We start from the raw sequence: 17,373 nt of genomic DNA on the forward strand, positions 1-17,373 counted from the left end.
TGTATGATTTATGATTGTTAAAGGAATATATAATGGCAAGGTATTATATATACTTAAAGCAAACTTATACTGGAGAACTGAAGGATATTTCTTGAACCTTTGAAATACACCATCCGTCGTAAATAATGCACTCGAATTGCACACTATATCATTTTCAGTGTTTATTATTATAGCATCACTTTTTAAATTGTTTATGGCATCTTGATCTATACTTATTATTTGTATTTTATTGTTACTTATTCTTGATGCTGTATTGTTTTATGTTTCAAACCTGTAAGTGGTGGTAATTATCGCTGTTGGTTTTGATTGAATAAAATAAAATACCTAACAATATACTGTACACATAGATTTAAGAGATCGTCAACTCCAATGCATTTGAAACATGTCCATCTGTTGGAGAGCTTCCCTCCAATATGGCAGACACAAATCAACCAATCAGACAATATCACCACAATGCCCATTAATTCTTCGCCGCGGACTTAAGAGCCAAGAAAGTGTAATCACCATGAGTGACGTATTCTAAAACGATCTTTGTATACAAATTACTTTGTTTCAATTGTCATTCTCGATATAGTTAATCTAAAAAATATATCTACATTTAAACTAAATATTTGTGTTATTTTCTTATATATTAAATTTGTTGAATAAGCCCGACTTGTACAGGACTTCCATAAGATTCACCTTCACTGCCACGTTCGGCTTTATATTATCTCCTATAGGCCACCGAGATTAAAGGAGAATTAATAGTGTATGGTTCAGAACAGATAATAATAAAAACAAGGCCAATATATACATGGCTGCAGTCGCGTGTTCAAATTTGAGTTAGTGTTTACCGACCAATCGACATAGTGAGCTGTTAGAGTCGCGTTGCACGCGACTAAAATATAGACACTTTAAATAATCACCATGAATTGAATGTATGTAAGGCCTAAAAAAGTTTTGAATATGTAGGCCTAGTTGTTGTACAGTTAACCAAGAAGAAGTATGCATGTACTTTATTTTGTAATCTTACAAATGCCTACAAAAAATAAGCATCTTAGAAAGCTAATTATTTTAGGTTTGCTAAGATAAGCCCCAGTCTTGATATGAACAAACTCACAGGTACCTATTGGCCTATTGGAAGTTAGTGTTTGCTTGTGAAAGCAACCCAAAATACCTTTCATAAGAGTTAGAGATGACATGTGTTAAATGTATGACACAAATAACACTACTTTTCAATAAACAATTTTTCTTTTAATAGAATTGTATTATATTGGTTTTATTTTTGTTAAAATAATTGAAAATGGTCTGCCTACTAAGATAAGAAAATCTTCCTCACCCCCATCTAAAAAACACATGGAAAAATAGTGAAGTAACACCATTTACCAAAATTATTTCAAAATAAATTTACATAAATGGACAAGACAATTTGTTTAATTAACTGGTCATTAGGACCGAATAGACAAGGACAAAGTCACTGGCAGCTATTAGAATTGTTGATTTCACATTTGGTTTAAAAAATGAGATGTGATGAAACTTGCCAATATAAATGTGCAATCACCATGAATTGACTGTTTTGGTATGGATAAGTTTTGAATTTGTAGTTTTATTACAGTTATAACTATCAATTTTATAAGTTAATCAGTAATACAGTAGTTGTCATAAATCTACAATCTTCATAATATATTTGATCATTGTTGTCAAATATAATCTTCCTTTTTTCGTAATTGTTGTATATCTTTATCAATATAATATTAAAAATAACCATGGGTATAGAAAAAAAAGATAAAAAAAATCATTCATTAAACAACAAGACACAATTCAATCCGCAATATGTGTTGTTGTTCTAAATATTGCATCTTTATAATCTGTTTAAATTGTTATTATCCAATGTAATTCTCCCTTTTTCTTTCTTTTTTCGTGTATTCTTTAACCTTTTTATTCATGTATAATAATGTGTATATAAAACATTAAAAACAGCTATAATTATATAAAAAAGATAAAATATACAAATTAAAAAGTCCTTAGCATTATAGGAATGCTAAATTGATAATATAATAAGTTACTTAATTGTTACTTCTTTTCATAGCTATCCCCATTATTGGGGACATTTCGCCGTCATTGACATTATGTTGACATAGCACAACAATGAGAGACGTTAATTTTGATGAGAAGGTCATGGAACACTAATTAATTTTAAAAACAACTAAAAACCTGGAACCTGTAACCCTTGGTAGGGACCCTGCAAAAACAGCAATAGAATATACTATTCTTATATACTGTAGACAATCTGAGCCTGCATTAAAGAGGTTCTTTAAATGAACTTCTGCTATTGTCTATTCCTATAAAAATGTTATCAATATTTGTCCATAATTTGTTATGTATACAATATAAGAAAATATGCTTTTCATTTCAATAACAATATCATATTCATTTTTATTTTTCAATTTCCACATACAGCTGTAAGTTAGTTGGAACAATTTATGTAACGGTTTATAATTTAGTATATTTTTTCATTTTTCACCTTCTTTATCAGATTTATGTTTTGGGCGTTGAGAGCAACATTCCATTTGTCTAAAACCCGAGTAGTAATAGCTTTTGAATTAAATTATTAGGGAGGTTTCGCAATCTTACGAATACGATAACGAAAACGGATACGTCACGCACACGTATTCGTTTTCGTAAGCCAGTAAAAATCTGTTTCGCATGGCAACGAAATATTGAGGGCGCCGTCCAAAATATGACTGCGGTAAATTTGAGCGAAGCGCAGGTACGTGTTGCTTTGGCTGCCTAGGCCTAGCGTAACATCAAAGCGAGTGAGGACTAAAACTGCTATTTATCAAAATTGACCTGACATTTTAGTAAATTACTTTAGTAAATTACTTTCAATAAATCTATAATTATATTATAATCATGAATCATTCCTGATTCAAATGCAAAATGTGCAAAACAGATCAAAAACTATACTCGTTTTGTAGTTACGAATATGACTGGTGATATTCGTCAACACGAATACGCTTTACAAATATGAAATGGGGATCAGCTCAAAAGTTTCACAAATGTGTGACGTATCCCTTTTCGTTATCATATTCGTAAGGTTGCGAAACCTCCCTACTGTTGTTATGATTCTTAATTAAACTTATCCAATCCTTTGGAATGGCATCAACTAATATTAAAGCATATTCCAAGAGTCAGTTAGCTCTTCTACATTTCAATAGACGTTTCCAGCCAGTTAAAATTGATTATGTCAAAAATTTTGTAAAACTCTGAATTATAGCCTTGTTTCTACATAAGTAATAATTTCATGGTAACTGTTTTCATCATCAGATTTTGGTGGGATGAACAGGACATAAATAATTAAGATAAATATGATTACTTCCGCACGAAATTACAGAAATTTTCAAAATGAATGCTTACGTAAACAACAACTAGATATTAAGAATAATATAATAGGCAAAGCGTTTGTGCAAATAGAGTACAAGGAGGAAAACAGTGATGAAAAACAGGATGAACCAGGAGGTAAATTTATATTGTAATTTGTCATGGTGATTATTGATTAAGGTTGTGGGAAGTGAATTAAGTAAACTAAAACATTTAGTAACTTGTACAATTTAAAGAATAGTCAATGTGAAAGAGGGTTAACAATGCAATCAGCATGTATGAGTAGCCATAATGCATTTAAAATCAAAATCAGTAAGTCATTAAAATAAAATTTGATATGGTTTAATTGACTCTTCAATTCTTCTAAGGCTTATAATGAAAAATTCAAGAGAATTAAGTTCACAAACTGAGAATACGCATTACTAGTTACAGCAAGTGCAGGTGTTGGTTGTAAGAAAAAATCTTGTGCGCGTAAGTTTGTGTGAAACATGGCATTTTTAATCCACAGAAAGTTGACTCTTGATATGACTTAAATTAAAAAAGTGTCAATACAAAATGACGTTTGGTTTTTAATCTATGATAAATCATTTAAATTCATAAAATCGCTCGCAAGTCATGTTGCGCAACTCTGACGTTTAAAAAAAATACTTTACGAAGTTATGAAATGTGGAATGAAAGAAGAATAATACAGATAAAAAAAGTTGATGATGATTTTATACAATCACATGGAGTTATCCGCCAAGGTGTGGATAACTAATTATGCAGCCATTTAACAAAAAAAATAATTATGCTAATAAATGTTATCTTTTGAAATAAAGTGTGGTAGACTAGGCTATGAATGAGGTAGGTGCCACCCGGAGAGGTAGAAATTCTCATATGACTTTTCTAGACCAGTTTTTTCTGGGGAATCCAAATATATTGGGTAAACAGGCTGTAACCTGAGAACTTTCGCGTGAGGGCGCTTTTTTCAAAATGGCTGCCAGTTACAGTAAACTATGATATCTTGGCAACCACTGGTCATAGAGAGTTGATTTTGGTGTCAAATTGTGCGGAATATACATGTTCCTATTTGATGTAATAGAACATTTTGTCCGAAAATGGCCGGAAATACCTCTATTGACCTTTGACCCAATATCTAACAGATATCATATCTCCGTAACTACTCGACACAGAAAGTTGTAATTGGTGTCAAACAATCTTAGTTCTGGAGCGCCAGTGAACAAAAATACTGCTCAATTATTGACAATGCTCTATTAACACACATACCCAATTAATGAAAAGGGCGTTGCAAACTACAGAAAGCCACTAATCTCTTCTCTGTATTGACATCATGCTCTTATACTCTTTCATGGTTTTATACTTTATGCACTTTGTCATTCTCTTATACATGATGTTAAATGCACCAGGGTTCTAGCACTGTCTTTTTTTCTCTTTTCTGGCTTGAACCAGCACTTTTGTTCATTCATTCAATGACATGATTAATACAAGTTAATCAGTAATATGTAATACAGTAGTTGTCATAAATCTACAATCTTCATAATCTATTTGATCATTGTTGTCAAATATAATCTTCCCTTTTTTGTCATTGTTGTATATCTTTATCCATATAATATTCAAAATAAAGACCAAAAATCATTCATTCACAACAAGACACAATTCAATCCGCAATATTTGTTGTTGTTCTAAATATTACATCTTTATAATCTGTTTACATTGTTATTATCCAATATAATTCTCCCTTTTTCTTTCTTTTATCGTTTATTCTTTAACCTTTTTATCCATGTATAATAATGTCTATATAAAAAAAAAGCATTATATAATATAAACATTAAAAAGGTGTTAGCATTATAGGAATGCTAAATTGTTTAAGTCATTGATAATCAACTTAAATAGTATTCAGAATGTTTTGCACACTGGCTGAATATTTAATTCAGATGGTATCGTAATATCATGTATAGTATAGAGTCGGGGCCTGTCATCACAATCACCATGGATATGTGACTTAGTAACACATATTATTTTCCTTTTAGTATATATATTATTTTAACTTTGAAAGAATAAAATGGAGCTCAGGAGGCTATGCTTTATTTATACTACAAAAAAAAGGATTTTATCTCTGTCCACAGCTTTTACACTATTACAGACTGACACGTCTCAAACTTTTGGGATTCATTTAAAAATAAAAGATAGAACCTTGATAATATAAGTTATAATATAAAAATAATAATAAAATCATTTTTGTAATAGAGCTTGTTCATAAACATAATGTGTGCATAAAACATATGCAAAATAAAATCTAAAAATGACCACAAAAGATTACAACAGGAAAAATGTATTAATAGATTAATACAATTTAAAGAAGTTAATAATAACACATACATGTAAATATTTTTTTTCATACTCTATAAAGAGTTGTAAAATAATTCTGCAATATCGTTGATATGAATAAACTATTTGATTTGTTTTCTTAATAGTTTATAGTAATTTATAAATTCATTTCATTTCAAGTAACATTTATTACTTCTTCTTTAAAATAAAACGTTAACATTTGACAAAAATAAATAATTGAAATAAATAATAAATATACTTCTGCTTAAAAAAAAAAATTTTTATCAAATTTAAAAAAAATGCTAAAAAGAAGAGGCTAAAGCCCTAGAAGTTATACATCAATTGGATTACTCCAAATTGACACTTGTGGTAGGCAAGCCAAGTACAATAAATGTAAAAAATTGTGTGTAATGAAAACAAAAAGAACAAAAAGACAGAACAAAACACACACAAACAAAAAAACAAACAAACAGGAAGCATAAAGACAATAAATGGTAATTATTGTAATTTAGTATAGCCAAAAACGGCCAACAATAATCATTTAAAATATACAGTAACTAGAAATTGCGAGACGCCATTAGCGCCCGTTGAAAAATACAATAACAAAGCTATAAAACCTACACTAATTAAGAGCCATTGTCTGTAAGAATCAAAGAAATATCAAAAATAGTGGCAGACTCAAAAAATGGATTTCTTTCAAATTTTGCACATGGTTATATATGTGTTGAGAGAAATCAAATATGAAGTATTTTTTATTTCACACATGTATTTCCATGGCAATGGCCAAATTTGAGTTTATGCGGTTTGTTATTTTGTTTTTTTACGAAAGAGGCAGAATATTATATTTTTACAAATTTATATCTATTTTTTATAATGGAAAAAAGGGATTTTATATATTTAAACACATTACAGCCTCTAATATACCTATTATCATGATGGATTATTTATACTTTATAGTGCACTATATCGGATGCTTAATGATCTCCTAGTTTTTTTTCACAGCATTACTTGCGTGGATATCACAATACATTGCATATTTTGAACTATCATTCGCGATTATAATCTTAATTAGAGTAAGAACCAATCATTTAATGATAATCCATTTCGCGTATATGAAAGATGATACCTGTAGTACTTTCACTTTCCAAAAATTAAGAGCGTATCAAAAGGGCTGGTTTGGGATTCATCTGAATCTTTTTTTTTTTTTTGGTCTTTTGTGAGTTCGTCCCACTTTTATTATCATACTCTGTTATAAATATTATATTTTTTAAGCATATTTTTTCCTTTCGTTTAAATGTAACAATGTTAAAAGTAATAAAAACATTGCATTCGTTATTTTACATTTTAAAAAAAGTAATTTAAATATATAAAATAATTAACAAAATGCCAATAAAAGACGATAAAATTTGATTAAAAACGTTTGACAGTTGTCATTATTCTATAAAGCTCGTGTTTGTGTTCGGGTAGAGAGGCTATAAACTCAGGGGAGGAATATAAAATACCCTCCCTTTTCACCAAGACAAAAATGAATGAGATGAGTAAGAAGAATGCAAAAGTTTGAAAAATAAGGTATTTAGAATGGATAGCATGGAATGATCTATTTAATGAAAACCCTAAGGTTAGAGTCCATACACTGTGCAAGTCCAAAATAGTATTTTGGCTCTGTGTGTATGTGAGACGCTTCATACCCGGATGTAAAACTTCGAAACCGCAACAGTTTGCTTGATATGCAGATTTTTCTTAACCTTTAGACCACTGGGGTTTTTATGGTATTTTTCAACTTCAATTGGATAGCAAATCTTTTTCATCCTCGTCGTATTACGGAGGAGCATAGATATATGTTTATAACTATCAAAAGTCTAACAGTTTTTCTTTTACGTTAGCCCATTTTTGTTCAGCTTTGACAAAGTTACATGCGTTTTCATATTTGATTAAATTGGAAAGTTCCGTTTTGTATACGTTGCATATTGTTTGTGAAACATTTTCTTCCTTTAATAAATTATTATAGGTAAAACATGACTTATTAATACAAAAATAGAAAATAGAAATAAGTTCATTTATGAGTTTGCTGTTAGTATTCCCTGTAACAATGTTTTATATCCAACTGGAAAATTGACGGCATGTTTCGTTTGCAGGAAACACGTTACAATCATTAAATCAAACTTTCTCCAGACTGGTTGGATTGTTTTACAAAGAAATATCATATTTTTTTCATTTTCTATTTCAGTTTTACCTTTTTTGCATAGGTCAGTTTCCACTATCTTCCGTAATTTCAGCTTTACACTACATGCTAGAATTCTGTGCAACAGCTTGAAATTAAATCATCATTTAATTCATCTGAATCTTATCAACATTTTTCATTTTTCCCTTTCATCCACCACCACCCACCGCTTCCCCCACTGCCAATGGGGAGGAGGAGCCGGTTTGATCCTCTCTGAATCCATCTGGCCTCCACATCGTACCGATGTGTGAAGTTTATGAGCCAATAAACGTCATCCATGAAGATTCTTTAAATTCGAAGTCATCTCCCAAAATGTTGGGTATTCTAAAGTTTTTTCCCGTTTTTCCATTCACATAAAAGTGTGATGTAAGATTCGCGACAACACGACCTATTACCCAATTCTCCTTTTTATAAGACGTGACGTGACATTCTAATATAAAGTTTTTTGGTGGAGAGTAGTCCTACAATGATAATTATCATTAGACATTTTATACAAAAAAGCATCTCATAAATGATCGGTTCACCTCCACGACCTGAAAGTTCTCATTTGGGACGAGAAAGTAAAGCCCAGAACAAAAGTTTTATATGCATTTTCAAATATTTTTCGTTATTCGAGTACGACTGTTTATTTTGGTCAGAAGAAAAGATTGATTTAAACAATATTTAACAAGGCCATATACATGGCTGCAGTTGCGTGCTAAAATTTGAGTTAGTGTTTACCAACCGACCGACTGACCATCTGACCGACCGACATAGTTAGCTGTAGAGTCACGTTGCACACGCCTACTAAACCCCATTGACTGGCAGCCAATTTGACTATTTTTTGCTTCAAATTACTTTAAAATGACTTACTCAACAAAGAACTGTTTAAGAATTATTTATTCAGGAAGACAATATATCTTTCAGAGAAAATCAGTTTTGTGTCCCGATAGTCATCATCTAACTTTATATAAAAAATCTTCGGAGGAGGATTACATTTTCTAAAACACGAAATTGTCTCACACATTATACGATATGGATGTCAATAGACAATTCAAAGAAAATTTAACAAAAATGAGAAAATATTTCAGACGACTTTATTCATTTCATCTTTATATATCGTATACGCGAAATGGATTGTCATTTAAATGATTCTTACTCTAATTAACATTGATTATAATTGTGAATGACAGTTCAAAATATGCGATGCATTGTGATATTCACGCAAGTAATGCAGTAAAAAAAAAGAGAATGTCCCGAATAAAACCAGATAACTAGGAGATCATTACGTGTTAGCAGATATTCAATATGCAGATAATCCATCATGATGGTATACTAGAGGTTGTAATGTGTTTAAATATATAAAATCCCTATTTTCCATGATAAAAATTAGAAATAAATTAGAAAAGTATATTCTGCCACTTGCGTTTAAAAAAAAGAGGCAATAAACTAACAAACCGCATCAGGTTTCGTATTATAATCTTATATTTAATTCATTGAGGTACAGTTAAAATTGTTCGATAAAAATATGACGGGTGAGGGCGCACTTTATTATATGGAATATTGTATTTGAACATTTTTAAACATATCTGTAAATATTTTAGTTTATACTTTGGTTTTCTTTATATGTTATGTATTTTATTATATAATTTATTGTAAACTATACTTAAATTATTGTATAAACTGTTAATGTCGTAGGTTTTATAGCTTTGTTATTGTATTATTCAACTGGCGGTAACGGCATCTCGTAATTTCAGTCACGCTTCGTATGCATTTGCTGTACACAATAATATGACATGAGGCGGTTATAAATTGGGTATAAAAGTCTAATTTTCTCAAGACGCAATGGATTAGAATGTTACAAACTGTGTAGATCTACTTTCCTTGAATTGTACAATAGAAATGAGTTCTGTATTTTAGCAGTAAGTAGCTGAATGAACTTAATGATCCACACGGTGAATACAGGCATACTGCAATTATACTAATTTTACATGTGTGACAATCATGATTACAATGTTGTTGTGATGACTAACCTATCTAGAAGAACCTTGTGAATTCATTTTGAGAGGAGTTTTAACAAACTAGACAAGATAGATGGGGGTTAAGATACTTCAGTTCAGTAGAATAAATAATACACCTATAAGGTTTTATCAAAGATTATAGGTCTATGCCCCTGGAAATTAAAAATCAAGAACATTTAACTGATACATTTAATCAACTGCAGGTGGTGCCATCATTCACCTGATATTAAGCACCAAAATGGCAAAATGTATGTAAGCTAAAAAGGAAGAAGAGCAACATTTTAGGTTCAAGTAGTAATTAGTCGTTCAGTCTATAATACTACACTATATTATTTAGTAGCAACTTCAATAGCAATGCCTCTATTAAAACAAAAACCATCTCCGACGACCCAAATAGTTCGATGTAGCCTGCCATACAGTATTGCCTTAAATTTAGTAATCGCTTTTTTAAATTGCCAGTTTGACTGTCCGATGCACTCAGTCTGTAGGCTCAAACAGTCACAGGTTGTCTAATTAATAAGTAGTTTATTGCACTTGTTTATCAAAAAAGAGAAACATAGATATTGCTTACTAAATTAAATAAATTCAAGAATCAATATGAAACAACGTTAAATGATTAAGGCACAATTTATAAATTATTCAAAACGACAGAAACACATCCAAACGTGTTATATGGCAATCCGCTGAAACGCACTTGAGAAAGGCTGGTTGGAAGCTGGCCGTTTGAGACTGTATATTCTGTTTGGTAGTTGACTGTATGACTGCAGTACATACATTATGATCGCGATATAAATAAAACTAATTTTATTTATTTATTTAAAAATTGGTATCAAATATACAAATATTTTGTTCACGTAATCCTGGGGATTCTCCACCACAACAACATCCCCGGCTTACATGAACAATGCTTTGTATTTTGATATCAATTTTTACAGTTTGTGATTAATTAAATTTATTTTATTCAAATCGCGAAATCAAATTCCATGTGTTCAATACTGGCCATTACTCAAGCTTCCAAGAGACGGTACTGTGTCGAGCGCATGTTTTCTCGCTCAACTTCAGCCATTTTTTTAAAATGGTGAGAAATTCCAAGAATTACGTGAACAAAATGTTTGTTTATTTTGATATCGAATTTTAAATAAATTCAAATGTGCATACTGTAAAAAAGAAGGCCAAATGAAGGTAAGTTATTATGATACAAGATGCATTTTTGGATTAAAAAACAGTTATAGGACAAGCCAATTGTCTGCAGATAACAACAAGCAAAAGCAAAGCTGTGATATTATTGTGTTAGTGATTAGGGGACCTATTTGGCTGTATAATTGTGCCATTTCTTATAAAGTATCATGCATCATGCTAATAAGTTACAATACAAATCCGAGTGAATATTCCACTTGTTATGTACATGGATGATGCTTTATTGTCTGATAGAATTACTAAAAAGAAAGTCCAAATGTTTACCAATTCTATTTGCGAATAAGGACCATGGGTTATTCCTTAGGCCAGCTACTTCAAACACATGATTCATACGTTAATGTTTATTAAGCAAAGGGAAACTGTCTGAATACTTCCACTATCGTAATAAAGTTAACTGTATAGGCTAAATCTCTTTGCAATTTCTACCCCAGAAATGTTGATCAGCTTTTCCAAAGTGACAAGTGTTCCATAGTGACGTCGTACCAAACACCTATCAACCTTGATGGTGCTCACTCATCGTTTACAAATATCGGCAATAACTTCTGCAAAGGTGACAAGCAGGAATTGAATGTATGAGTGTATAAACCTGTGTCTGTGTTTGAAGATCTCAATCCTGTGTGTCACTATGGTCATGAAAGCCATGTTACAGATTCATTCATTATTTCACCTACTGTAAAGTAGAACCAAAATAAAACCGAAAGCAATTCGGATGCACCAAAGGTGTATTAACAATCAATGCTCTTAAGTTTCATTATTGAACAAATGGTTTGAAGACACTGCTAATAATATGGAGAGCCGTGTCATGCTGCTTGATTATAAAAAGATTTTCAACCTAATTGATCACAACGTCTTAGTCGACATGTCATGGCAATCCCATGTGAATAATTGTAGTCAGCAAAATATGAAAATATTTTTTAAAATACACAAATCGGACTATCGCAAAGGTTAAAAATTTGATGTTTTTTTTAAATACTAGTAACCGCTTGTCGTAGACAGCTGTATTTGGTGTCAAATTATTCAAAATATATATGTTTGTTAAGTATCAGCTGCTGCTTTTACGGATTTTTTCGAGATCTTTTTCAACTTTCGTAAGTCCTTGATTGTGTGTCGATAATTTTGAAATTTTCTTTGCTGCATTGATCTAGGCAATTCCTATTGTTGATAATATGTTTGTATTTATGTGAATTTTTATCCCTACCCATATGTTCTTGAATCCTTGTCTTTAGATAGACGATCAAAAGGAATGAATAAATTAGATAATATTAGTGCTAGTGGCGAACCCATACTTATACCATAGATTTGTTGATAATATGCATTATCATTGTAAACGAAATGAGTGGTTGAATTAATTTGCTTAAATGCTTTGTTATTATAGTTAAATGTTCCTATTCAAGAGATGATTGGTCTTGTTTTTGGTGATCCATCACTGTCAAAGTCCACTTGTGAGTTTTGGTAAACCATAATAATCTTGCGGGTGCGAACATTTTGGGTAGATATCTTTTTAGGTCGCTTCATCTAACTCGCCTGTTTTGTACTAGTTTCGTAAGAATTGTTGTAAAGATCCCTCTCTTTTGATTCTAGAGTCTAATACATGGAGTTTTGTAAATTTTGTTGAGTCGTCAATAATTCTGTACATTGCTCGATAATCATAATGTTAACTTTGGCGCCTTTATTCGTTCTAATTATAATAATATCTTTGTTTTTCTTTAAACCAATTGAGGTCTTAATCGTTTCCATGTCCTTTCTTGATGGTTTGTAGGTATTATTAAACATGTGTGTGCAATCTTCTGCCTTGTTGTTATCAATAATTTCTTGTAGCATTTTATAACCGATCAATTTAAAGCAAGCAAATTACTGTTTTGTTTTAAGATAGTAGGCCTATTGTACATTGTATTGTACATTGTATTGTATATTGTATGGACAAAAAAATGCATTTTGAAAAACAATTGTTTTTTTCCTGCCAAATTGCAGGCCATATTGGATTCTGTCATGACGATGTCATTGTATTGACTTGATTCATCAACTACTATGAGATGTAAAAAGTAAACCTCTGCTAATTTTAATCATCATAACACAACTCCAAGTAACAAACCGTGAATTGGTTTTCCATATCTCCTATATATAGGAGTGAGTGAGTGGACATTTGTATATTGTAAACAATGTACTACTACAGTAATGGATTTAATATTTCATATGAAAGAAACAAAAAACATGCAGTGCAACCTACTACTACAAGAAATACTTTGCCTTATCAATGACCAAATAACCTACAATTCAAATACTAAATAGAAATGTTATAGTTGATATCATGTAAAAAGTCAAGAAAAATATGCATTATGCCTGCAGAAATGCAGTGCAACCTACTACATAAGACCAAAAAATGTGTACAATTCAAATACTAAAATGGTGCTATCCTGTACATAAATGCACAAGTCAGATTTAATAATTTAACAAATTTATAAAAAAAGTCATGTTGATATCTTTACCCCAACCCCATCATTCATAGACACAGTATCATGAATGCTGATAATACTATCGATTGACAGTAAGTAAATTTATGTGAACCAAAAGATTATTTCTTAATAGGTGTTACTGCCGAAAATAAGAAAAAATATGAAGGTATTATTCAAGTAGCCTCTATACCGTAATAAAATAATTACATTCTTTAGGAATGCATTTTGTGCAATTCTGTTTCAGGAACAAGCATTTTAATCTAAAATTAATAAGTACAAAATTTAGGATTCTGATCATGAATGCGATTACAAAAATTAATTTATGACTTACATTATTTTGTTGGTCCACTGCTGCTGCCATGTCTACCAATGTTTGGCAGACATCGACGTGACCAATTTCTGCAGCCAAATGCAATGCTGTCTCGCCATCCTATTTAACATTTAAAAAATATATATGTTAGAAAAATGCACATATTTTTGTTAATAAAAACAAAACAAAACAACAAGAATCTTTTAACAATAATATATCACAGTTGAATAAAAGTATATCTCAAACTAGTAAGTGTACTTGCCCAAGGGCAAGTTTCAATTATAGTTTAAAACACAGTACAATTGCAATCAAGTAAAGTTTGATACCTCATTAATACCCCATGCTCTCCCTAATTGTGGCCATTTTTATTCACCATATGTATGGATGCATGCAATAACAAAAAACAGACAAACATACAAAAAGTGGTGAATTTCCACCCCTGTCATAATATTATGTTTCTCAGTTCCTGTGGTTAGATAAAGAATGTCTTAGACTAGGTCTGCTAAATTTATTAGCCAATCAAAAATCATATAATTTTGGTGGGAAACTTTGGAGGGAAAAGGTAATTTGCATGTTCAGTATAAGTAGTAAAATGTTATAGATATTAGGGGAGAAGAGAAAATAAGATCATAGTAGATAGACGTATAGAGTATAGAGAAGAAAGATCTAGACTGGTAGAAAGTTGTATTAATACTGAGTTACAAGAAATAAAAGTTTTAGTTGAATACGGTATACTTTTTGTATGAGAAATCATTCAGTGTCAGTGTACGTCGCATGGATTTAAATACGCCAGAGAACGCATACGCTCGGAACCGACTCTATATATTCACTACAACCCCATTGACCACAATATTGGATCAAAGATGTTGGATAATGTTGAAACTACATATAACATTCCTAGTACAATTGGGTCATTTTGATACCCTGTATGTATAGATGCATGCAATGGGAAAAATGTATAATTATAAACAAACTCTCTATTAGGCCTATAATAAAGATGTTATGGTTAGATTGTATTAAAGTCTCCTTTGAACATGATGCATTTGAGGAATGTGAACAATTCAGATAAAATTAAAAAGGAACTAGAAGAGCAATGTTAAAATTAGTTGTATCAAGAAAATGAAATTGAAAAAGTTGCCAAACCATTATATATAGGGTACAAACCATCAGATAGAAGGCCTGACATTTAGAAAAATCAGCATCTTTTCATTTGCAATACAATTATTGTTTTAAGAAATCTTTAGTATTAATTCAAATATTTAAATGTTACCATAATGAAGAATCAAGTTCAATAACTTTGTCACCAGACTAAAAGCAGGTCACATATACTACCATACTTTTAATTTTCAGCTCTATGTGAGTATGATCATACTGATGCAGCCATACTACTGTACCCACTGCACCACAAAATATAAACAGTGTGTATATTTGAATGATTTCCAGCCCTATAAGTGATTATGACCATACTGCTGTAGTATAGGAACCCCTACCACTGTACCTACTACACCACATAAAATATAAACAGTGATTATGACCTACTGCTGTAGCTATAGGCCTACTCTTGTACGTACTACACCACACAAAATATAAACAGTGAGTATGATCATACGAATACAGGTCAACCCGTACCCATGCCAACTCGTACCCAAATTTTGGCTTACTCGTACCCAAAATTTTGGCTGACCCGTACCCAGCATTGGCTGACCCGTACCCATCATTGGCTGGCCCGTACCCAAGTTTAATGCTATTTAAAGTATATTTATATTACATTTAAACCCAGTTTTATTAAATTTTTAGATACCAATCATAAGTTCGATATTATAATGGCAAAAACTATTGACCTAAAAAGTATAATATGTACAGACTCGTACGAAAAAAGCACAGCTTTCATCGTATTTGCGTACGTCGTATTTGGTCAAGTTAATACTTGAGGGCGCTGTTTTATATGGCTCTGTGGAAGATGTCAGTGGTCGGCTGTGCTGCATTCTATTTTTTTTTTCATTTATGAGTTATTAATCTATTATTTTCTACGAATAGTAGTACACGGACATTGAAATACCCACTGTGATGATGAAAACGTAAACATGAATATCTTTGATACATAATTTGTATTTTCATTTTATTTTACAGATAATGAAGTAATGTGCTTTTTGAAAATCGTTTTAAAACGAATGGTTTTTGTTGTTTTGTTTTGCAAGTTTTGGAAAATATTAAACTGTTTTAACATTTCGAAAATATTTAATACATTTTTAAGTAGTCACTAGTATTTTAAAATCACGAAACTATTTAAGTGGATACCAGCCTCATTGCTGCTATGAGCATCTTAGTAGTAGATTGGATTATTGCCGTTTATCTAGTATACAATGACGGATGTGAGAGTAATAATAAAAGGTAACCTCCCAATAATTTAACATTTAATTACAAACGACGATATTTGCTGTTATTACGTTTTCATTTTATAATGATTATTACTGTATTATTATGACTAAAAACCAAAATAAATACTATAAACTTAAAAAAAATCATCTTATCGCTGACAGATACGTAAGTACTCAGACACGTGTAGGTAGGCCTTCAGAACGTTTATATTATTTTAGTAAATAAGACGACATCCGTTGCCATGGAAAAACGATCGTAGTTCATTCATTTGTCTTATTTGACACATTATAGAATGCGTATTTTTTTTTAAAAAAGGGAATCCCTCGTCAGCTGTAAGTTATTGAGGAAACATCTACCAAAAATGTTTAATTACCGTAAACAAACAGATAATTTTACTGAATTATTTAAGAAAAAAAATAAATAGAAAACGATCATACGCCACATTGCGTTGTCTATTTTTGGACACACTACGAAATGGACCCGTACAAATGCGTTTTTTTTTTACTATTAAAGAGGAATCCCCATTCAGCAAAAACACGTACGTAGCTGTTATAGAAGAAAATCTGCCAAAATGTTTAATAATTGCCTTATACAGTACGACAGTACGTGTATAATATGATCATTTCACTGAATTATTAATAAATAAAATATATGGAAAACGATCATACGTCATTACTGAGTCGTCTCTTTGACGCCGGCCCTATAAATGCGTGTTTTTTATAATAAAGGGTTAATCCCGGTCAGCAAAAACACGTAACACGAAATCTACGAGTAATTCGACCCCATAGCCCTGCAGGCTTTTTGCTTAAAACAGGGCGTTGTTAATTCAACCAATTTTAAATATACCAATACAATAGAAATAATAATTACTTGATCGAATGTAATCAGGGAAGATAATTAGAATAAAATAAAAGAATAAAAATTGATAAGTATAAAATTATACGTTGTTGGTACTTTACCTGGGCTTGAATTGTAATACTAACTATACAATAGTTAAAATACTTTTTTTATTAATTAATGTTCTCTTACGTAAATAAAAAAGACACATAAAACATACGTTTATAAAACTATAATACTACATTTAAATAAATGTTAACAAATATATGTCTAATTAAACGAAGTCTA

General features: G+C 30.9%; 1 protein-coding gene across 1 annotated transcript in view; it reads right to left on the reverse strand.

Annotated features, from left to right (window-relative positions):
- The window catches only part of LOC144835058 (uncharacterized), a 138,965-nt gene that overhangs the window by 31,872 nt on the left and 89,720 nt on the right, over positions 1–17,373 (reverse strand). Inside the window, exon 5 of the mRNA XM_078690075.1 lies at positions 13,891–13,989. Coding sequence (XP_078546201.1) covers positions 13,891–13,989 — 99 coding nt within the window. The remainder of the gene's footprint in view (positions 1–13,890; positions 13,990–17,373) is intronic.

The sequence above is a fragment of the Antedon bifida genome, chromosome 2 (assembly GCF_963402885.1).
Source record: "Antedon bifida chromosome 2, ecAntBifi1.1, whole genome shotgun sequence".
Classification (NCBI taxonomy): domain Eukaryota; kingdom Metazoa; phylum Echinodermata; class Crinoidea; order Comatulida; family Antedonidae; genus Antedon; species Antedon bifida.